The sequence below is a fragment of the Charadrius vociferus genome, unplaced genomic scaffold, assembly GCF_000708025.1.
Source record: "Charadrius vociferus isolate BGI_N301 unplaced genomic scaffold, ASM70802v2 scaffold123, whole genome shotgun sequence".
Lineage (NCBI taxonomy): Eukaryota > Metazoa > Chordata > Aves > Charadriiformes > Charadriidae > Charadrius > Charadrius vociferus.
This window is the reverse complement of record NW_009647425.1, coordinates 637,661-661,496: the sequence shown is the minus strand read 5'-3', so window position 1 is coordinate 661,496 and position 23,836 is coordinate 637,661. Positions and strand designations below refer to the sequence as shown.

General features: G+C 38.7%; 1 protein-coding gene across 1 annotated transcript in view; it reads left to right on the top strand.

Annotated features, from left to right (window-relative positions):
* The first annotated feature begins 414 nt into the window (after window positions 1-414).
* Window positions 415-23,836, top strand: part of MYOM2 (myomesin 2) — an 80,459-nt gene continuing 57,037 nt past the window's right edge. Inside the window, exons 1-9 of the mRNA XM_009880526.1 lie at window positions 415-472; window positions 8,397-8,527; window positions 9,569-9,688; window positions 11,355-11,493; window positions 11,671-11,828; window positions 12,711-12,803; window positions 21,801-21,889; window positions 21,970-22,020; window positions 22,302-22,466. Coding sequence (XP_009878828.1) covers window positions 8,421-8,527; window positions 9,569-9,688; window positions 11,355-11,493; window positions 11,671-11,828; window positions 12,711-12,803; window positions 21,801-21,889; window positions 21,970-22,020; window positions 22,302-22,466 — 922 coding nt within the window. The 5' untranslated portion in view covers window positions 415-472; window positions 8,397-8,420. The remainder of the gene's footprint in view (window positions 473-8,396; window positions 8,528-9,568; window positions 9,689-11,354; window positions 11,494-11,670; window positions 11,829-12,710; window positions 12,804-21,800; window positions 21,890-21,969; window positions 22,021-22,301; window positions 22,467-23,836) is intronic.

Sequence of the window (23,836 nt, the reverse complement as noted above, 5' to 3'; positions counted from 1 at the left end):
ATGTCTCTACTAATAAGATTCTGGAGTTTACGTGTCCTCACTGGTCTTCTAAGTTACTGATCATTTTAAAACTTCAATAATTTCTAAATAAAAAGCTTAAGCTGTTTTCTGACATTGAACTGTTTCCCACGTGCTTGGTCTTGCTGGGAAAAGAAATCCCACTTTTAACATAAACAACTGCTTTTATTTAGGAATGAGGTCTATCTTTTATTAAAATACAGTATAAACCTGTGTATGGGCTAGGGCTTTTTGTCTGCCTTTATATCACACCCTTATTGCCTATTAGGCTGACCTCAGTTTTGGGATAATCACTTGGTTAGTTCTAAATATAGCATTGCATCTGCCCTTAAATGGGAGTGAAGGGGCAGTAGCCTTTAGAGAGGGGAATTATTTTTATTTTCCTCAGCCAGAGTTTACTAAGCTGGGAAAGGCTGTTCTTCCTCTCTGCTTTGCAATTTTTCTATATTCCTTGGTAAGTCCATTTTTCATCTCAATTTCTCTTGTTCAGAACAAATGGGAGAGATTGTGGGAGGGTGTTGGGTGCTTTAATGTAAAAAAATAAATTACCTTCCTCGGGGAAAGCAAAAAATAAGCAGGACACAGATTGATTTATGAAAAGACAAAAAAAAAAAAGTAGAAGTGTTTTATTCTGTGCATAGTCAGCTTGATTTTATTGTGTATTGCATTTCCTCTGTTTCTTTCTGCATATAAAGAACTACATTATACCAATCCATAGCTCTATTGGTATATGTGCTTCTCCAAATGCACATATATTGGCAATGCCACTTTCTTGTGTTCTTATACACTATAAAGAGACAAAATATGATTTTTCTGAAGTATGTGTGTAAATAATGAAGCATAAAATCCTATAGTAGCTGGCAAAACTATTTGGCATGCTGAAGAACAGGATGTAGCTAGGGAAAAAAATTCTACTTTTATTTTTTGTCTCCCATACTTTGAAGTACATGTCTTCAGAAGACGTGTTTCTGTTTGTATTACTTTGGGCTACATGATGTGTTCTGTGCCACATGAAAATTCCAGCTAAATACCACTGATAGAGTCTTGGGAAGTCATGTTCAGGCTCTTGAAACTACTTCTGTGTGTTGATAATACCTGCGAGCCAATGAAAGTATCGTAATGAAGGATAATGAAGGTTGGGATGATAGGAAGTGACTGACTTTCACTATCTCACTGTCTCACGTTCCTTGCTATGCAGTTGAAGGGATGTAGTACGCTTGCCAAGTGAAAGGAAATCTTAAAACTTTATGGGAACTTGTTGTGACTTTTGGTGCATTTGGAGTGTTAGGATGGCAGGGTTTCAAGCCAATGTGTCCAAATTCAGCCTAATTTAATTCCCAGTCATGTAAGACCATGAATTCATAAGAAAGTGTCTACAGAAGTACTGTATCTGGACTATATACAGTTTAGCTTGTAACAAGGAAATGGCAAGAGAAGTCAAACTGGGGGCTTCGACTCCCTCCCGTCATGAGAGTCATAGAAAAGCCAAAATTACATTTTCTAAACTCACAACAATGCAGGAGCAGGTGCCCCCCTTCTCAACAATGACCTCACTTGAGGGACGGGTACCTATTGCTCTGCCTCATACCTATTTGCTGGAGAGCATAGCTGGTGCTTAACTCCATCAAGGCTTGTGGCTATGACCATGACCTTGACCACCCATGGTATATTCCAAATTGCCTCCTCGCTAAGTGTTAAGGCTAGAGGGTGAAGAAAACCATTGAGGGACTATTATAAGGTCGAGGTGTGCATTCTAACTAATAATACATGTGCTGTAGCCAAATGATTGCATTAAACTGCTTAATCTACCTGTATGTCTTTGCAAGCAGAATCATTTAATGTGGTGAAATGTTAGAAGTCTACTCTTTCACAACATACGAAATTATTAATAAAGAATAGACACCTCTATTATGGCCAGCATCATCAACTGCTTGAAAATGTTGCTTTGCTGGACATTCAGATGACTAGAAATTGATGAGAGAACTCCCTTTTTAGGTTTAATGAGGAGAGTAATTCATGTACTTCTGGGGATGATTTGAACCAGATTGAATCTGATTGATTTCTGTTTAAAACCAATTTGTGAAACTAGGATAATGTTATTTCCATACGTAGGAGGTATGAACAATAAAGCGTAAGACCAGCTATGGTGTAACTAAAGACGTCAGGAAAGAAAAGACAAGGAATCTCAAAACTTGTTGATTAATGTCTGGAATTCCATGTGGTCTAAGCAAATGGGAATTCCATATACTTTTTAATACCAGAAGCATTTGTATTATGTTGTCAAAAAAGTTAAAACTGAATTCTTATTATGCAGAAGGAAAAAACTCTTCAATGGGAAAGATAGAAGTATCTTAAAATGACAGTAGATTGTGTGGTTTTTCAAGTTCATCCTTTTTCATACACAGAACATGATTTTTTGTGCAAAATCTAAATACGCACATGCACACATTGATAAAAGGCTGGAAAGACATATTAGCTTTTTAAAAGTTTATTACCAAAATGGGGAAGATGTTACCAGAGTCTCTACATCCCTTTCTGGGTTAGACTGCAGTGTCTATGAGCTGCATAATGGTTCATGCTGGTTTCACAAGTTTTCCACCAAAGTAAGTTACCTGGGGGAAAATGCTCCTGCATTATTATCTACTGCAATTTCTACAAGATTGATATAACCATCTGGAAAGGACCACATGTTTTCTGAGGCAATATGCTAATTCTTTAAACTGGTCATTAGAAGCAACTCATGACTAGAAGGCGTTTTTTTTTTCTTTTTTTTTTTTTTTTTTTCCTTTTATCGTTCATTGTGGTATATAGGTGGTATGGAATTAAATATATTTTATCAGCTAAATATCATGGACTTTAAAGTATCACAGAAATAAAAGCTGGCAAAACAGGGCTTCCTAAAAACACTTAACTTTGAACAATGTGGAGAACAACAAGGAGACCTATAGACAGGCAGAGGAAACAATGCCTACGCCATGGGAAAAACAGGACAAACCCTCAAGTCAATACAAATGGCCAAAGATATTTAAGACAGATGAGATACAGAGGAAGATCAAGAATGAGGATATGCATGTAGGAACAGGACATACTGATCTTTCAGCCAGAATGAGGAGGATAGGCTACGCGAGGGCAGCCAAGAGCCCACAAATCATTTTTGGCACTTCTGCAGATGGACAAGGACAGAGATGAGCAAAGAAAGTGCATGTTGCATGGTATAGCATTGACAGGTCAGGCAGAGAAAGTACATGCTGTATAGTACATCGCTCATGACAGGAACCTCCCAAGTCCAGGAATGCAAGTTGTCTATCTATGGTGAATACAACCATGTTCTCCTTCCCATGGCATTTGTCAATCCCATCCATCAATTTATTTGGTTGTGTGCCTGCTCTCTGAGGTTATGTGAATGATCATGGTAGAATTTACTGCCTGTCCTTTAAATCTTAAATTAACTCACTTATCAAACTAACAATGCCTATATCAGACCCTTGGCTTCTCTGCTCAAGAATGTGGCCCCTTATCACATGGTCCTAGATTATTGCTTTCTATTCAGATCAGTATTACTATGGCATAAAACTATGCATGTCCTGGCCTGGGAACCCTGCCTGTTACTCATGAGCAAGTATACATTGTTATATGCAGGCTAGTAAGCATATGAAAATGTAGATTTGTGTCAGCTGATTTGAACAGTTTAATTCATTTGTGTTTTATGACTTAATATATTTGTTTGGGTTTAATAGTCTTCTGAGTGGTTCATACAGAACATAGACTAGTGCTGTTTAGGTCCTGCTGATGTCCCCAGCATTTACAGTCATAGAAATCAATACTACTGCTACTACTACTACTACTACTACTACTACTGAAGTAGGAGTACAATCGTGCTGTGTTCCACCAAAGAAGTAAAGGTCAGAGGAGAGATGAGGTGTTTTAGGACCATCTTGTCCCGTAACTCTAGGTCTTTTTATTGAAATCCAGGGAAGTTAATAGGATCTGCATGGATGAAGTTTGTGTTGCTTTTTACACATGGGCCAAATGTTTCAGCAAGTGCTCTGTGACTCTTGTAGTCACATACCAGTAGAACTCGGTGAATAAAACTCAAGATTTGCTTTTTAATTTGTTATAATTATCCAGAAAATTAATTTGTCTTTCTCTTGGCCTATTTATGCATTTTTTGTGGACTTTTCAATTTTCCATTGGGAAAAGTTTATTTTCCCCAATGCCTCTGCCAGACCACTGCTGGCATCTTGCTGTTGGGTCAGTTCCATGACCTGACATGCCAGTATAATTAGCCCTTCATCCTCTGCCAGTAATAAAATCTTGGTTCACCTAAATTGATGACTTCAGTGGGGCTAAGCTGTCATCTGCAGATCATGTTGTCTAACTCTGTTGGTGGTAGGTTGACTAAATATTAGTATATATTTCAAAAATCTCACATAAATGTGTATCAGTGGAAAACCGGGAAAACAGTCAACACATTGTTCCTAGAAAGACAATAAAAAACTTCTCTTATCATGTACTCAAGATACCCTACATGCTCTGCAGACTCCGCTGAAGCTGGTTTTACAGTGGAGCTGTGATTTTGCTCTTCAAATACTCATCTTTGCAGCACTATTAAGTATTAAATACATACTCTGCAAGCATCATTCTAATTAACTGATGATGGTTATTACATTTGGAATTGTTGCCAGGCAGCTCCCCTCTGTGTTAACAGAAGGTAAAATGAGTCTGGCTGCTAACAAGCTCAGTTAATTGCTTGTGTGGAGGCTGGAAGTGAATGGCTGTGCTTCTTTCTATTCTAAGGGTGTTTGGATAAGTGTGAAAAATAACTGAACCCAAATTTTGAGAACCCTGGGCGCTGATTAATAGAAGAAGATACGGTAATTAAAATGTAAGTTTTACATTTAGGGGAAAAGGCTGAACTGTAAATGGCAAAGATGTTTTCTCCTATCTCAAAAATGAAAATAACCCAGACTGTGATCCATCCAGACACATGGGCATTACTCTGCAACCCTTATACGTCAGATCTCAGTAGGAGTTATATACATAGCAACACATAAATTGCATGTTGATAAATTCATAGAATTATTTAACTGGGCCACATGTAAACATGAGTAGCACTTAACAGCTGAGTCAGCTTAATCTATGGGTTTGCCCTTTGCACCTTCATTTAAGTGAAAGGGCTAATTAAAAATAGAAAAGAGGGAACATTATACCATTAACTGTCCAGTTAATGTACGAACTAAGGGGGAAGTCAAATGTCATATGCACAATAGTCACACAGTTAGACAGCAGGAAGAGAACCAGTATTTGATGTCTGCAGGTATCACATAATGTCACATACAGATAACAAAACTGGGAGAAGCCAAGGCTGCTCACGGGTCTGCGTAACTGTGTTCATGTAAGTCAGACAACATGTCCTATGATGAGTTAATAGGTACATGTCAGCTCAGCATTACATCAGGGCACCTAACTAAGCTAGCATGTCTGTACTAACTTGGGTCATGTTAACTTTCTTATTTCTCTAGAAACGTGGTAATATATTTCTTTAATGTCCCATAGTAATGTAAACATTTTTATTTTTGTCTTGCAGTGTCTGGTATTTTGCATAAAGTTTTCATTCCTGAACGTGTGACTTGTCATTCTCATATCTCTTGAAAAAGGATTGAAAAGGTAACTATAGGTTATGCAGAAGATGCAGCCATCAGGTGATAAATTGTAAAAACTCATCATCTTAGGTCTCACAAATTTTTAAATAAGATGTATTTGCTATTAAATATATCTACTATCTTCTCCTGCAGAGATCTTTTTCTTGGAAAACTAAAAGTAGCTGATGTGAGAATATCATGACTTGGGGGCATCTGAATCAGCTTTTGAATACCTGAAACCAACAATCAGACACAGCTTGAATTTATTACACTACTTAATCAATAATTAGCATTTCCATTTGTTGGTAAATACTATATGCTGGAAATATGGTATTTATAGGTATTTTACCATGTTTAAATGTTCAATTTCTTAGCCTATAAAACATGTGTGTTTTTTTTTTTTTAATTAGTTTGGGTTTATTTTTATACAGTTCAGGCAAAGTTGCCAAACAAACACAGAAGATGAAGTGACTTGCTAAACTAAGAATTACAGTGTTTCATTGAATCATCTTACATCCTTCTTTCTAAAAATATGACGTGATGTATAAGAAATCTAGCTCTCATTTTTCAAGAATAAATTGCTTAATGAAATGTAGAAAATTATATCTACTGCATATACAATCTAGGTAGTAGCACAATTACAAAAAAGTTAACAAGTCACACATTAAAAATTCATGCAAAATTCTTGATAATATCTGTAATTTTTCAACAATTTTACCATTGCTTTCCATTCTCAAATGGGGATTTCGCAAAACGTTTTTTCAAAACATGACATACTAATAAAAATTCCATTATGTGACAGAAAACATAATTGCTTTCAAAATAAGTAATAAACATTTAAAAGCCTATTTTCAGAAATACTTTATTAAACTACACTGGTTGCATGTATTTTTCACAGAGTAAAAAGATTAATGAAACAAAAAAAATTACATGGAATTTGAAAGTTGACAATGAAGTAGTGACTGAATTTCTTCAATTTTGAACTAGACCTCATTTTACCAGAAACCACTTTTTTTCCTGAAACAGTTATTAATTGAATTTTAATGTGAGTATTGTTCATTTTTGTCCCTAAAGCACATATCTCCATGTATTTGATAGGAAAGAGAACATGGCCTAAAACTGGCCAGTACCAGTGCCTTTGAAATTAAAGAAGAGGAGCTCACGTTGTAACTAAATGGGTTTACAAGATTTTTATTCAAATCCCTTTGAGCTTTCATTTTATATGCGTCATGAGGCTGCTTACTTATGGGACTTCTTGTGACAAATGCAGACGTTTGGTGTGGGTCTGAGGATTTCCATCATGGGCAGGTTCCTTTTGGTGGGACCCATGGCTGGGCAGGACCAGGCTGTGGGGAGCTGGAGACCTGCCCTGCTATAACGTTGCTGGGGCAGGGCTGATGGCCCCAGGGGCTGACATGGGGTCCTGGGCCATGGGCAGGGTGGGGGGAGACCTGGAGGAGGCTGGGCAGGGCCAGTCAGATCCATTGCTGCCCTGAGGACCCTGACACCCTCTTAACATGGCCCCTGGATGAGCTTCACCTCCCACGGGTAGCCCTGAGGTGGGTTCCAGGCCATGGCTCTGCCTGTGCCCCAGCTCCTGGAGTGCAGCTGATAGGCTGCACCCTGCATGGGAGTACAACAACGGGAGCGTCCCCCTTACCTTTCAGGAGGAAATTAGATGTTTGAGGATTTTGCCTGACTAAAAACTTCAGGATTTAGCCCAAACTGCTTTATAGACTTTGTATTGGGATATAGCTTCCTTTGTCACTGAAGTGCAGCCATCTCTTGGGGATCATGTTGGCTGTTCAGTTGCCCCCTGGAATCCCTCATCACCATTTAGGCCAAGTGGCCCAGGAGTAAAAAGCCCCACATCCAGCTGAGACTGCAAATGGGACGTATTCAGCAGACTGTAGTTACACAAGCTGGCACCTACTCAGGACACAGCTGGTAACATTCCCCACTTCTGCAAGAAGTTGTCATCATATTTATAATGAACCTAAAGGGATGCGGGCACCTCTGGGTTTTTTTATTGCCATGCTTGGGAATTTGCTCAACTCCAAGTCAGCGGTAAACATGCTCTTCCAACCCACACTTCTGGAAGCTCCTTGAACATTCCTGAGAACTTCCTATCTAAATACTAATCAGACTATGCTATGCTTCGCAGAAAGTTCACAGGAGGGCAACCAGAATGATTGGAGGTTTCGAAAAAACAACCCATGAGAAAAGATTGGATGAACCAGATTTTTTTAGTTCAAACAAGAGAGATGAAACAAAAAACTTTTTTTTTTGCGAACAAAATCTTCACAGGCTGCTGCAAAAGTGGGTGAACACGGTCTGTTTTTTGTTGTCATGGTGAATTGGACAAGAAACAGTAAGTATTAATTACAAGGGACAAAGTAAAAGGTTTGAAGAGTGGAGAGCTGAAACACCTAAAAATACCCCCAAAGGTGTCCAATTTCCATCCCCAGAAATTTCTATGGTGTTAAATGACATCTGCAAAGAAGGGGAAAATGATCCAACAAATTCTCTTCTAGCTCTATCATCTATGATTCTATGGCTCACTGCATGGCTGATAGAATACATCCTGAGGTGCCCATGTACATCACTGATGGCTCTATTTGTCATAAATTGATGGAATTTTATACATTTGTACACGTACACACACGTGTGTGTATATAAAAATGTTGAACCTAAGTGTTTGTAATATATGGAGAAAAGTGATTTCACTCTCTGCAGGAATTGATTGTAACACACTGAAGTATGTCATCAGTAGCGGTGCCATTTTACCAGAGGAGGCACAAGCACTTTGATCAGTCCTATCGCAACATTCAGACAAGATATGTACTTGAGGAATATGCAGCAAGAAAGTAAGTGCCATGTATTTCGCATATGGAACATAGAGAGGTTTCTATTTTGGGTAATCAGGTCTTAGAATCAAGATATTTAGCTTCCCACTCCGCCCTCTAAAATTGGGGTTGATTCAGAATGGTAGTTTTCCACTTCCTTCCATTGGGATGATCCTTGTCTGTAGTCTCCCACCAGCATAGCTACACTTTCTAGCTAAGTTACGACTCACCTACGCAGACTTTTTAGCTCAGGATCTGTCCTATTTACTACCTCCAAGTTGGGAATTCTTCCTTTTAGGCTCCAGTTGAAATTCTGACTTAAAAGAAATTGCCATGAAATTTATTGTAAATCATAGGAACAGTTTTTTTATCCATAGTTCCATATGGCATGAGGATATTCCTTCTCCTGAAGTTGGCTATTCCCAATTATAGCTTTTGTCATTCAATTTTCCTTTTTAAAATTAAATAAAGTTTTAACTCCTCTTACGTGAAATCTCAGGGTTTTAGCCACAAGATACATGTTCTTTGTATGTCAAAGCCTGGAGATTTGAGTCTTGGTTGCTTAAGAATCTCTGTCCTTCTTCCTTAGTAATTAAGATGCCTAGCTAGTCTAGCTAGCTGTGTAGCTTGTCCAGCTTCCCTTATGAAAGAGGGGAGTTTGTGCAGAAAGTTATGAGAAGTATAGAAAGGCGGGGATATTTAGAAAAAGATAATGTTATAGGGATTCTGTGTGATTTGTGTATTGGACGGGCAGGTAACCTTGTGGTTCACTGAAGTGCTATCATAGCACTTGAATGATTGGAGACTGAGATAAGTACAAATTTAACAGAACTGAATGAAGTAAAATGCCTAATGATCCCCAACGACAGATGATGGGCATTAAGCCCTTGAAAGACAAGTGAGAATCAGCATTCTAGTGCAGTTAGTGAGGAATGCAAAGTAGGTTCCTTACTGAACAGTGCCGTCATGATATTCAGCTCATTTAAAGTAATTTCTTTGACTTTTGTGAGTTCATGTTTTAACAGAATTGCTGGGTTATAACAACGTCTCTTATATTTGAAGGGCTGCTTCCAGACAAGCTGCTTATTATGAATCATCTGGCTTGGGAAAAACGACATGTAGACTCTGTGCCAGGAGGGCACGCACCTTGGCTCATGAAGCAATACAAGAATCCAGGAAAAGGTAAAGCTCTGTTGGTCCCATCTGACCTATGTAGTGGCTCTGGTCCCATTTACTATTACTCTTTTGCCAGGCCTCTTTTCAAAGTTGACAAGACTGCAGGCTTCTCTGTCACTGTTCTTCACTAATCTATTTTGGCTGGAATACTAAATGACTGGGCGTCACTTTCAATCTCATATTTCAACCCAGAGTTGTTCCCCTAATCCCCACTCTGACCCTTGAAAACAGCTTTAAAACCAAAATAAATTAGAATCTGCCTGGGATCCAAAACTTGTTTTTGAACAAGTCTACTCCTGAATTTCTGGTTTGGATCAATTTAAACATTTTGAGTTCTTTCCTTAATATCAAGAGGGCTTTCTGTCATGTCTCAGTGATAGCCTTGATAGGAAGTCCTATAGTAAACATGCTGACAACAATATTCCTGTTAGTGAATTTGACTGTTTCTGCTCTGCCGTGCTCTACAGTGACTGTACCAAAGACATAGAGAATTTACATTACAAGAATGTTTTTTTCCTTGTTTGCAGAAAATTTGTTGCAAAAATCATATACATCCATATGGTTCTGGTACTTTGATTGTTTTGAAATATATATCCTAGAAACAGAGTGTTGCAGGGAAATCAGCCTCATTTGTATACTCTGGGATTTTTTTAAATGGTCTTAAATTTTATCAATATAAAGAATACATGGCAGAATGAGGCTGGTATTTAAAGTATGTTGAAATGGTGCAAATAAATATTTTTAAAATAGCAGACAAATAATGTCTTGATTTACTGTTCACTGAGTTTCATGCAAGTCTTCTCATTTGTTTCACGGCATGTTGGGTTATGCTTTGAGAGTCTTGCTTTATTCTATAACAGCAGCCATGTTAGAAATTTCTGATATTCAGCTCCCTTCTTTTGTCCTGTTGGCAAGGCAAAGAGTAGTATAGGCTGCTTACTGAATCAGCATGCATGCAGAAGCTTGAGCTAGCTCCTCCTAAAAACATTTATGAACTTTTTTTTTTTTTTTAAGGAATTCTGCAAAATCTATGGAGTCAGATTGTCAGGGAACAACCCACAAATTTCTTAAAAGGTTGTCTTTTTCTGGTGGTTTCTATAATACTTCCCACTCATCCCTCTCCAAACACAGCTTTTTTGCAGCTAGTGGTTCATCAAATCCTTGTGAACTCATTGGCCTGTACCTTTCAGGTGAGGTCAGCTGATACAGCCCATGGAGACAGCAGAGCTTCCCAGGTGCTAGAGCCGAAGGCACACCATAATCAAGGTCCAACTCTTATCAGCGTGTGAACAGGCACCAAAGATGCTTTCACTCCCCTGCCTTCTTGAGTCCATGGGAGGGAAAACTGGGAGCCAGAGGGAAGCCAGGCAGGTTCTTGGTCTTGATTACTGGAGGACTAAGACCATGGGGTACCATGTCAACATGACCATGCCAGCTTTCAAGACCTGAAGCTATGGCACCACATATACAGGGGGAAAGAAGATGAAGGAAAATTCATATTCATTTCACATGCTCATTAGGATAGGCAGATAGACTCTAAGAATAATTCCTAAACTAGATTTTGCATCTTGCTGATGTGGTTTCAGAGCCCTCAGTTGCCTAATGTGTATGAGCGACAATCTTAAAGCCTCATATTAGTCACTCTTACCTCATATTTTCTCTTGTCCTACAGGACTCATGAACAAAAGTCTCATGCAAGTGAAGAAAAAAGGATCCGGTTTGCCAGTGAATTGTCTGCTTTGGAAAAAGAGATTCACACAGCCAGGCACCGTGCTAGAGAACATCTGGATAGACTTGCTATACAAAGGATGGTACAGCACTGAACTTCATTGTTCCTATCCAAGCAGAATTATAAGATATACTGAAATTTAGGCCTGTGTTTCAAATACCAATAGTGATTTAGAATCTTTGATGTTTGTGGATTTAAGATTAGATCTTCTACCCCATTTAAGCCTGGTGCTAGATGCTTCTTTTCCCGTGATTAACAGGTAGAAGAAAATATGGCTCTGGAAAGACATGCTGTTGAGGAAAGTATAAGCCGAGCTCCTGAAATTCTAGTGCGCCTGAGATCTCACACTGTCTGGGAAAAGATGTCTGTGAGCCTTTGCTTCACTGTACAAGGATTTCCCACCCCTGTTGTACAATGGTAAGAGATTGGCCTTTCTTAGCCCTCTAAAAATGTTGTTAAGCTGTTTTCATTTGGAAGTTATGGCATAACTGATAAGTGTCACATACATAATGGCTATGTTAAACCCCCTTTATAATCCTCATAGATGTGCTGGATTGTAGCAGTTGATACTGCAGTGGACGGAGTGGGAGGACAGCTTGCTGAATGGCCCTGTGCAGCGTGAGAAGCAAACTGGAGTATTTCAGAAGGCAGACTGTGGAAGGCACATTCCAGTTGTTGTGGCCATAAAGTTCCCTGATGATGAAGTAGCAAATGGCAAAATACACAGAGCTCGCAGGCTACTTGCTAAGCCTGGGTAAACTTGCACAGCACCATTGTTGTCATGGGCTGTATCCGTGTTCATTTTGTATCAGCCTCTGTTGAGGTGAACATGAATGTAACATTCCTGAAGCTGCCCTCGTCTTCAGACAAGTGCTGTCCTGTGTATGTGAGAGCCCCAGGCTGCACTGTGAGGATCTAAGCTGAGGCATAATGCTGTTGCTGCTTCCCTTGTTTGTGCTGAAGTGCTTTATTGTGAGCCAAAACAAAGTTTTCTTCCCATATTGTGCCAGTGCTACTGGTCCAGAAAGTGCAAGTCACATAGCATCTTCTCTCCACCGTCTGCTCTTCTGGTTTGGGTACTCGTTTTCTCTTTTCACTTTCTTACTGCCGTGATGGTCCTCCTTTGCGTTCATGGCCCAATGTATATCTATCCATACATACTGAGAAATACTCTATACAGGTAGAGAAGATTTATAGAGAGAGCTGAGTTCATAGTAAGTGATATCTGGCTGTAAAAATCTACTACATTAATGCAGTGAATAGCAGATACTAACGAGTTCATTTTTTCTTGTTTGTCAGGTACAAAAATGAGGAATTGATTACCCCTGCAAGTGATCCAACAAAGTACAGAATTGAAAGCAAATATGGAGTGCATGTGTTGCACATAAACAGGTAGATTGTTCTGGAGAATACAACAGTTTTTTATACTCTACAGAAAGTATTTTATATCAAATACAATTAAAAATTCACACAAAGGCTGCAAGAGAGTTGTTAAATTCAGCACATTTCTTTGTTGGTAGTCACATTTAGGCTAGAGAAAGTTCACTAAGTGGCTGAATACTAGATTTTTAAAATGAAATGAAAAATTAGATATTTCTATTATCTAACTCCAGCAATCTCCAAGAAGATAGAAAAGAAGAGGTAAGTAGCTGAAAGAATGGTGGTTCCTTTTTTATTAGAATTATATCTTCTCAACATTCAAAGTGGAAAATTGTCTGTGTATGTTATGTTCTTGTTATGATGAAGCTCTTTAAAGTAAAGCAAGATTTAGCTGATCAGGGCACGGATACCCAATTGCCAGTATTCATTTTATTATACGTTAGGTTCTGTTTACTTTTTGATCTCATTTTTTTTGTGTTCCAAAAAGTAAGGAATTGTATTTTTTTTTTAAAAAAGATTCTGATGTAATTAATTTTTTTTTTTTTTTTCAAAATTATGTTAACCTTGGTGGTATAGAAAATGCCTGGGTAGAACAGCTTCCCCAAACTAATCCCATACTGTCCTAAACAATTGAAATATTGCATGTTACATGTGACCTGGTATGAGCTTTTTTAAAAAAATATAAAAGCCCAAAGAAAAATGAGGACATGACTGTGGCCTTTAAAAAGAAAACTAATATCTAGAACAGAGAGACAAAACCTGCCTTTTAATATCTGCAGAACATGAGCATCATCTGTGCTGAAACAGCTGTAATATTTGTGGCTAACACTTCGCTAGCCAAAAGTTTCATCTATTACCCTGTGTCCATCTGTCAGCAATGGAAGCAGCTCTGAGTACAGCTTTATGGCATTAGTACAGAAAATAAGTACATCATTCTTCTGCTTTTGGGAAGGACTACTTGCTTTTGTCATCCTGCAGCAAAGTCCAGAACAACTGTCCAGCTTTTCATAGCTCAGGGTGGGAGAAACATATCCCTGTACAGAAGCTGGCAGCAAAAATCATTATGTCGTTGCTTCTTAAGGGATGCTTCTCAAGGAGTGGCAGTACTTATGAGTACTTCTAAGATACTCATAGTCTTCTACCCCTGGGCATATGTATAATTTGCTGACTGCTGTCTGTATCTATGAGATGCCTCAACACAGGCGTTTCTTCCCACCAGCATTACTTTTGGAGATAAAAGCAGGAAGTTAAAAGATAAAAACAGGTTGTTCTCTTGCAATCCTCTCCCTTGCAGCAGGGAAAATGGAAAATGCTCTCCTTTGGATATGTGTGAGTGACAGTCAGGAGATGAACCTTTGGTGACTTCCTGCTGGTGAATGACTGTGACTGTGTTTATTTCCCTTGGTTAGTGTCCATGAGCAGCTGCTTGGTGAGTCATGATGCTGGATATGCAGTATATAGTTAGTTTCCTTTTGCGACATTTTGGGATTAAATGGCTTTTTGAAGAAATGAGAATCAGTGTTGATGCTGCTTTCTAAGCATTTGTAACCATCAGGCTGAAAGGTACTAATGGCTTACATCCCCTTGGAGCTTTTTTTCTCTTTTGTGTGCTGCTTATCAGTCATGTAGACACCATCCACAATTGGGTTTGGGAGTGTTCAGACCCAGACGTATTTATTCAGACATACCACAGAATCATTTATTGGCACCCACTCAGGTTCCCACACCCACCCGTCATCCACCACTGTTTACTAGTCCCAGACCTGTATGTGTTCTGGCAGACTCCCTCATGTCCAGCCAAGCTGCCATTTTCAGAGTTGCTCCGTTTCTTTTTCATTCTATCTGGCACTGTGGTTTTTTTGCCACCTAAAGATGCCTTGCTGTTCTCCCACATATTTTCCTTCTCCACTTAAAAGAATATTGGGGGATTGTAGACCCAGAGTTATGATTTATTTACCACAGATTTATATGGTTTATTAGATTAAAATTTATAACCTTAAATTTATTTTTTATTACTGATCTATTTTATTTCAAAACTTGACCATCAGCCATATTTTCTGTCCCAAAAGACAGAAAATCACCATGCAGGAAATGCAATAATATTTTGACAGTGCATTACTACTATTAGGTGTTTCTTGTATTGAAAACAAAGGACGTATAGGTGATGGTTAAAATACACATATTATTAATGTTTTTGTACAAACATGTATCAATTAACTCTGGATCTTCCATACATATCTTTGTGCACATATATTTGGAGTATTATTTTTTTTCTGGGAAGCAGAACCGTTGGGATTTTCTACCTATCCACTTCTGTACTCTTCTCAGCTGTTCATACCAAACTGCTGAGCTGCATGTCATCTGATCCACAGCCACTCAGAACGGCCTCGGAATTTCTTGGCTACCTTTCTAGCACTTCAGTGAAGCTTGGGGAGTGAACTTTTCCTTCTAATGCAAGTGTGATATTTATTCCTATGAGTATTCCTTGATCCCAGTGGAAAAATTCTTGAGGCACCAAAACCAGAACGTCACCTTGTCATCTTAAAGTAGTAACTGGACACAATTTAATCCCCCGCTGTTTGCTGTCTTCCAGGGCCCATAAGACTATACAGTAACCAGATCATTTTCGTTTCTCTGTCTCAGATTTTTATGATGCTCTGTGTTCAATTTACCACATTTTCTGCATGCATTCAGTGCTATCATTATCGTATAGTGCCGCTTTCTTGCTCCCTTTAGGCTTCTTCAGTTGGGAGCTTGAGCTCAAGGTCTCCCTTGAGCTGTAAAGAAAAGGGGTTTGGAATTTCATTACGTTTTTTGCACATCTCATAATTATAGGAGAAGAGACATTGCCAGCCTGTGCTGGGGTAGTGGTTCATCTCATCTCGTCTTTCATCTCACTTCTGATAGGTGATTCAGAGGAGACTGTGAGGAATCCTCTGAGGGAAAGCTACCAGTAGCTGAAGTGATTGATACATGTCTGAGAATGTGAGGGTTTGTTTAAAATGTATTTCTTTATCCCACCTAATTTAACTATGGATAGTCTCATAATACAAGAAAAGATTCCTACATCAGAGATAGTCAAGATGAGGGTGCCTCGTTGCTTTATAGCCTAGCTGCAAAATATTTTCTGCCTTAGTGTGTATCTTAGTAATTAAAAATCATAATATTTTGAATTTCTTAGTTGCTGCTACTTGTTTAACAATAAGTTTGGTTTTTGTTTTGTTTTGTTTTGTTTGTTTATTGTGATGCCTCCTTAAAAGAATCCCTTAGCTTTACGCAACTGCAAATGGCTGTATTACATTTCCTGGTATGTTGGCTGGGGCATGGAGGGGTCAGCAGTATTCTGGTGACAGAGGATGCTCCAGACCCCTACTCGGGCAGGGGACATGATGGGGGCTGGATGATGGAAGGAGCAGGGAAGAACGTTTGATGTTTCCAGAGCTCTGTCAGTGAGATGGGGCTGCAAGGCTCAAAGTCTGTCAGTATTTTGTCTTTTATTATTTGGGCCCTCTCCTGTTTCATTAAGTCAACGCTTAAGAGGCGTTTGTAATCGCGGCAGAAAAGGTTTGTGGTCGCATCAGCAAAAATGTGTGGCAGATCCAGCAGAGTGCAGTGTGTGCCCTGCTGCCGGGCGGCAGGGATGGCCCCCTCAACGGCCTCCTCAGCACCACCGCCGTTGCTCGGGGAAAAAAAAATAAAGCTTAAAAAATTCAACGAACCTTCTCTTCTCACTATTCTCATTTAACAAATGACACTGTGCAGCCAGTACAGTGCTATTTTAGTTTGATTAGGCACAAGAGGTGATTTAATCGGGAGAGAGGGAGAGCACGGCCTGCCCTTTCTGCCGCTGCAGGTGGAAGCCGGGCAGAGCAGAGGCACTGCGGCACAGGCAGTCCTCTGGCAGAGCCTTGGAGCTGTAGAGGGTTGATGGGGTGAAAAACTGCAGCTCCTGGCATTTCGTAGGTACCAGCCAGCGCTTAGGCAGCACGTATGGTGTACTTCTGCTCTTCTTTCCTTGTTGAAATGCAAACAGCAGCCCCCCAAAGGAAATGGTCTGTGATCTTCAGGCCTGTCAGCTTCTGCCCCCTGTACACTGCAGTCGTTGGGAGCCTGAGGAAGTGGCCGCCGCGTGACAGAGGTCCCCTTTTCACTGAAAACAAACCTCAACCAAACAAAAAGGATCAGTCAGATTCAGTCTGACTGGAGAATCATCACATGAGATGGTAATCCTGGAGAGTATTTCCACATTTTCATGTCATATAGCCGTAACACTGAAAATTCTGTCATTTGAATTCAAAAGAGGCAATTTTAACTCGTGTAATTTACTACGTTCTGCTTCCTGTTCTTGACATGCACTGAATTGTGTTCCAATTCAGGCAAAAATGTTATTTCACTCTTAACTCCTGTGTTTAAATCTACACTAGGCAGATGGATGAATATATGCATTTTAAACAGATGTATCTGCCTGGGGAATATTCCCTGCACAAACATTAGCACTTCAGAACCTCATGTGGATTCAGGGCAATTTAATTTTCACAAGAAGTATTAGTACCTTGGGACAGATACAGCTCTGCACTCACACTTCATGCTATCTAAATGTACTCTATGCATATTTTATCTGACCTTTGTAAAGGTTGGAAAACACGCTCTCCATCATGATGCAAGAATAACTATTGGAGAGACCACACCTTGCCTCCTGGATACTTCAAATAGCGTTTCTAACTGGTCTTGACTCAATGCACTTTAAAGGGCAATTTAGGAAATCAAGGCTTTTTAGCATACAGGGAAGTAGGTAGTTTCCAAGATAATCCTCAGTCTGAGTATTACCTGGTACAAAAGGAGACTCAGGACCTTATGTAACTTCCCATCCTGCCCAGCTTTCTTCAAAGTGGGTATTAAACAAACGTGCTCTGTAGCTCTTACCCTCTAACCCTGTACACTTCCAATACCAGATTTGAAGGCAGTCCACTGCTACCTAAGGTGGTTTGATTTATGTCCTGGAGGGTCAGGTTAGAGATCGTAGCACAGAATTGTAAAATGCTTTCAAAACAGTGACTTCCAGAAAATGGGTAGAGTTGTTAGGGCCTCTTAAATAGCTGAAAGTGCCTGGACTGGGGAAGTATTACCTGTATGTTCATAATAACTGTAAGTAACTTGTTTCTCTTCTTAAAACCAAAGAATGATGTAAGAGTGTGGTCAGTCATTTCGTCGGTAACTTGTTTCTTTTGCTCTTCTTGAGAAAAATTAATTCTTACTCCATCACTAGCTTCTGTCAAATAGTTGCTTTCAGACATTGAACTTTTTAGGCTAAAGAAACAACCTGTTTGTGAATTTCCTGTCTGTTCTAGAGACTTTTAGGATTGTAGTCTGTTTTGTCTACGTTGGAGACCCTCACAAAGAGGAAAATCTCGTCAAGAGATGTATTTTGCTGTTTATGAGAGAGCAAGGCTATAGGTATGAGATGAGTGCAGATACAGATCCATTTGGAAGGTTAATCGGGTGTCTGCCATTCTGCTTCTTCATTTTAGGGAGATGACTTTGCAGTCCTTACACCCCTAAATTTCTGATGCTTTGACTAGTCAAGCACAGACTGGAGCCTCCCTTGTGTTCAGAATACACGCTTCTATAATGTCTAGATTATTTTTCACCACCTTGTGGTTAATGCTAAATCACTCTTTAGATCCTGAATCCTGTGTAATTCTTACAGAAATGAATTCCTTTTGACTGTTTTATCTGTTGTTTTGATGGAAAATGAAGCCAACACTGATAGCAGATGGTGACTATTTTAAAGTGATAGTTAATCAGAGTTAACCTCAGTTAAGTTATACTGTTATTTAATCCTTGTCAATGCTCTGTAACAACAACAAAATGTTAAAGAGCAGTTAAGTTGGATTTGACAGAAGCAAAGCATCCGGAAGTAATTCTTTGCTTATGTGAGGGAGCTGCCTAACACATCAATGGTGAGGTAGGCTTCATTGCTCAGTTATGATATGGGTGCTGTAAGCTGCCTAAATCATGTCCAGCCCAGGGATGGATCAGCACCTCATCAGCAATTGCAGCATGTCTCCCTCAGCATGTGCCCTGTCAGATGTAAGTGTGCACCATCCTCCTGGAGGGTCTGGAATATACCTGCCACTAGTGGCTAGGAATTGCATTTCTGAAATCTGCTTGCCATAGTAAATGAAACACATCTGCTGCCACAGTGGCCTCCTGGCATGGGATGGGCTAATGGTCTTGTCCTTCAGGACAGGGCAGCTATGCCCAGACTGTTTTCTGGGAATGGACCCTTGCTATCTCCTGACCTGTGTCTGGGAATCCTTTTGGCAAGCTGGCACACACCAAAGCATGCCAAGGGCTGCTCTAACACATCAGCACTAGGGTGATCAAGATCCAGTTTCTGGGGACGTTACCTAACACTGTTTAATTTATTAATACTTAATATATGTTATTAAATATAATATGCACTATGTTCTGTTTCCTGTATACTCTATATACCTCCTTAAAGTAGAGATGTAGTGCAGAGTGACAGGAACACCTTACGGTTCCAGCACAGTCAGTTCTTCAATGCTGCTTCTTGTAAGAAATTTTTGAGGTGCCTCATTTGATCTTAGCTTGTTTCATTATTGCAAGACACTATAGTGGGCTGTGAGAAATGTCTGAATTATGTGCATTTCAGTATAGAGATATTATAAGATGACTTAGGAAAGACATCTGCAGTTTTACTGCAGTTTTGCCTTGCTTTTGGCATTTTATCACCAAAATGTTGAATAGTGTAGAACTGGGACAGTAAAAAAATCCTTCTTGTTTTTAAGAAGTTGGTGCAAAGAACTGTCACCAAGTCTGACAGCTTTCAGGCAGGTCCGATATCAGTTAAGCTTTATATAGATCTGTGAACAGGTATTGGTGTTTTTTTAAATCCTTCCTGAAAACAAAACAAAACAAAACAAAACAAATTGAATAATATTCAGCCTTGTATTTCAATTCTTTTAGATTGTTTTTCAGACTTACTTTTCCTGTCCAGACTGTAGTAGGGTGCTCAAGGGCTTCTTAAGAGGCCTAATCTTAGGATTTACCCCTCTGGCTTTGATAAGTAATTGTATGAAAAACTTTGTATTTTACCTCTTTGTTTTGTGAAATGTGTGGCTGAAGATTATCCTCCAGGAGGAGCTGTTAGTCCTGTATGTTTAGAGAAATAAATCTCAATTTAATAGAGCTTTCATCAAGTTGTGTTTTAGACATCACAGTGCAGATGATAGTATCATTTTCGTGATTTGACACTGTCCAGATTATATGCAAGAGCTGAAAAATAGGTGTCTGATGTGCCTGTCACAGGTGCTACATACACCCAAATTGGCATCCTCTTATACAATTTACATCAAACACTTTTACATATTCTTTCTTCTCTCACACCTGGGATATATGACCTCTTAGAAGACAAGTGCAACCAGAATTTCATCCCTTTCATCTGGCAGTTGCCAAGAAGATACAAATTTGTTTTTCTGAGAGGAAACTAAGTGCATGTATGCAGAACGTTGTATCTTATAACTGAAAATTTCAGAGTGGCCTCCATTAAATGCATTACTAAATGAACTACACAGAAGCAGGATTTAATTGTGTGTGTTTCAGACAGTGCTCCAATTAGCTGATGGCTTAACCTAATAGAAATGGTTGGACGCAATGATCTTAAAGGTCCTTGCAACATAGAGGGTTCTATGATTCTATGAAATTCCAAGAAATAAAAAGAATCAACAATTTTGTTTGACAGACGTATTATAGAATACTTGACTAATGAAAAGTTCAAGAAAAAATATTGAATTGGACCAAACAAAAAGGTTTTTTTCATTCAAAAATTTTATTTCATATTAGAGTATTTAGTATGTTTCTGAAAACAAAGCAGAAGCAAATCCCAATTTTTTTCCAATTAAAATGTTAATTAAAAAATTTAAAAATTAAATATTCTACATTTTTCAAAATTGTTTCTTCATCCAGACTAAGTTCTTTCAGCAAAATTGAGGAAATCTAGCTCTACCCAAATCTTCGTTTTACCAAAACCTAGTCCAAAATATTTTAAACCTTTTCTAGTCAGTAGTCACATATTTATATTTATATTTATATTTATATTTATATTTATATTTATATTTATATTTATATTTATATTTATATGAAACATAACAAATAAACTTATTTAAACTGTAAATTTGAATAATTGCACCAAAAATACATATTTGCACATAGTTTAGTTTCCTTCCCTTTACTTCAATTTTATGTCAATAGTTCTTCTCCCGACTGACCCCATTTTAAATAAGAAAACAACTGGGACATCAAAGCGTGTACCTATATCTTAACATCTTGTCATTGTATCTGCTAATGTAGCTTTTTCTTCAAGGGAGTATGTAGTAACTACATGAAGTAACTATTTCTTGCCTCATTTTTCATTAGATTGTCCTTGCATAATAAATACCTTTTCTATCTGAAAATATATCAAGTTGAAACATTTATGCGCATAAACAATTTCGGACAGTTTCCCTGGTTTTGTATCATTTCCCCTGGACTGCCTAAGAGATATGAGAGAGGCAAAAAAATGCCAGTATCTGCTTGCTGGGAATAACCATAGAAGGAGGAATTTCTGCAAGCATCACATGTACTTTTCTTCCACGTCTCTTTCTTAAAATATGTGGCAGAAGGGCAAGATGGATTAAGGAAGAAGGTTACATGCTGGAAGGGAATAGCCAGACTGGCATCCTCCAGCTATCTCCTTTTGATCATTCTCTAAAGGTCATTTCCAGTTTGCTCAAGTTAATGCAGCCTGCACAATAAGCTGTGATAAAACTGCAGTAAAAAACAGTACCAGCTTCCTGATTGTCTTTCATTAGCGTTTTGCATTGTGTGACACCAGCAAAGAGCTTTATACATTTTTCTTGGGGTTGATGTAGCTTGGTTTGTAATATCAATCATTAAGAATGTTTGTATTTGTGTAGAATCATCTTTTTTCCTCCTTCCCCTTTTCAGAGCTGATTTTGATGATTCTGCTACCTATTCAGCAGTTGCAACAAATGTCCATGGACAGGCATCAACTAATTGTGCTGTGATTGTGCGAAGTAAGTCTTACTTCATGTTTAAAATAAGAAATAAATATCACACTCATGTCATTGAATGTTTATTGTATGTTTATTTATAGGGTTCAGAGAGGATGAAGAGCCTCACCCAGCTGGGATAATGCCCTTCCACTGTAAGCATTTCTTTCTTTTTCCTTAAATATTTTAAGTACTCCTATTAGAGTAATGTTTTACAGATGAGAAAATTGGATACAACTTGCTTCTACTGGCTTTGCCTTCTAAGCATTCAGTTACAATAGGAGTAGTCCAGATGTTTTTGCTTTCCCAGTTGCATTTCTAGATCAGCATACAGTATAACAGAGAGCTCCATCTTCTGTTCAGATCAGACAGTAATCTGACTGTGGCACGTACAATTTACTTGTACTCAAGAATGTTTTCATTTTCTCATGCATAGTGCCCCTGTCGTATGACGTTTGCTTCACCCATATTGATGTCCAGTTTCTGGAGAAGTTTGGAGTCACCTTTGCAACTGAAGGTGAAACACTGACCCTAAAGTGTTCTATGTTGATCACCCCAGACCTGAAAAGACTGCGACCTCGTGCTGAGTGGTATAGAGATGGTAAGTTAGTACATTGAATGGAAGCTACCTGGAAAATGCTGGAGGAAACACTGAAGGTATAGATCAAGCTTAGAACATGAGATTCTCAGAATTAAATTTGGAGTAGAGCAAAAAAATATCTCTAGTTAAAATTTATAGACCTGCACTCTCTTTCAATTAAATTACTTGTTCAACCTTTTCTTGAGCACACATTTACAGTAACAGGAGGCAATCTCCTATTATCTAATAACACAATAGTTAAAAAAATTACAGACTAGGTGGAGATCCAAAATCCCTTCCTAGGTTTGACTGTGATTTATAATTGATTGCCGTGACCACTGAGCTGAAGGGTACTCACAGAGCAGTAAATTATAGTTGGAAGCACTGAGGTGTGGGCGTGGGCGTCCATTTCCATCTTGCTCTATTATTCATTGTAAATTTTATGTTAAAATCAATTTAATGTACAGTTCAGAAATACTTGTAGGAGCCAGGCCTGAAACATATGCCTTTGCTCTGCTATTTAAGTGTCATGTTGGTAGGGTTACTTTCCTTGCCTCTTTGTCAGTGAAAAACTATGATATTCTAAGTGAAGTGGTCTTAACTGGAAGTACAGAAAATAACATCACCGAAGCATATCATACACTCTGGTGGATGATACACAAGCTCTGCATTAGTAGTGTTTGTTCATCCCACAAAAAAAGGTCTTGAAATGTAAAACTAACTACTTAAAGTTTAACAGATGGCAGGCTATTGTAGGTATTTAGCTCACCACCTTTCACCAACCACAAGCTCTGTGTAGGATTCTAAAGTAAATATTCTGCCTAAGGATTTAAGGAAAGCCTTGGTTACTTGTGAATGGTGAGACCTTTATCCAAGGAACCACATTTGATAATGGCAGACTCCCACGACTGATGTTTGGACTAGTCCCAGACAATTTTCATAGCTGACAAAATGTGGTGCATAAACTAAAAAGAGACACTAATGTTAAGAAGTCAGCCATGAAAATGCAAGATTAGGAAAATCAGAAATCTTTTATTGCTGTTAGTTGTGCCTTTTGTTTCACGTACGTCGCAGTTTTACATAGATTCACATCTGATCCTTCAGAGAACAGGCTGCTACTTACTGTTTCATTCCTATTTGTCTGTCACTGTGGATACTTCATTGTGAAGGAACTATTAGATGTTACTAAAACAAAAATAGCTTTTTTGTTTGGTGAATACCCTAAAATCTAAGGTTCATCCTTGAATCCATATTCTGTTCCCACTGAAGTGTATAGGGATTTGTAATCGCTATAAATAATCTCTCACGTCACTCTGAGGTGAGCCGTCAGTTTCAGTGGTACCCTTACTTTGTCTCCTGCTGGGCCTGGTTTCCCAGGTGCCAAACCTCTG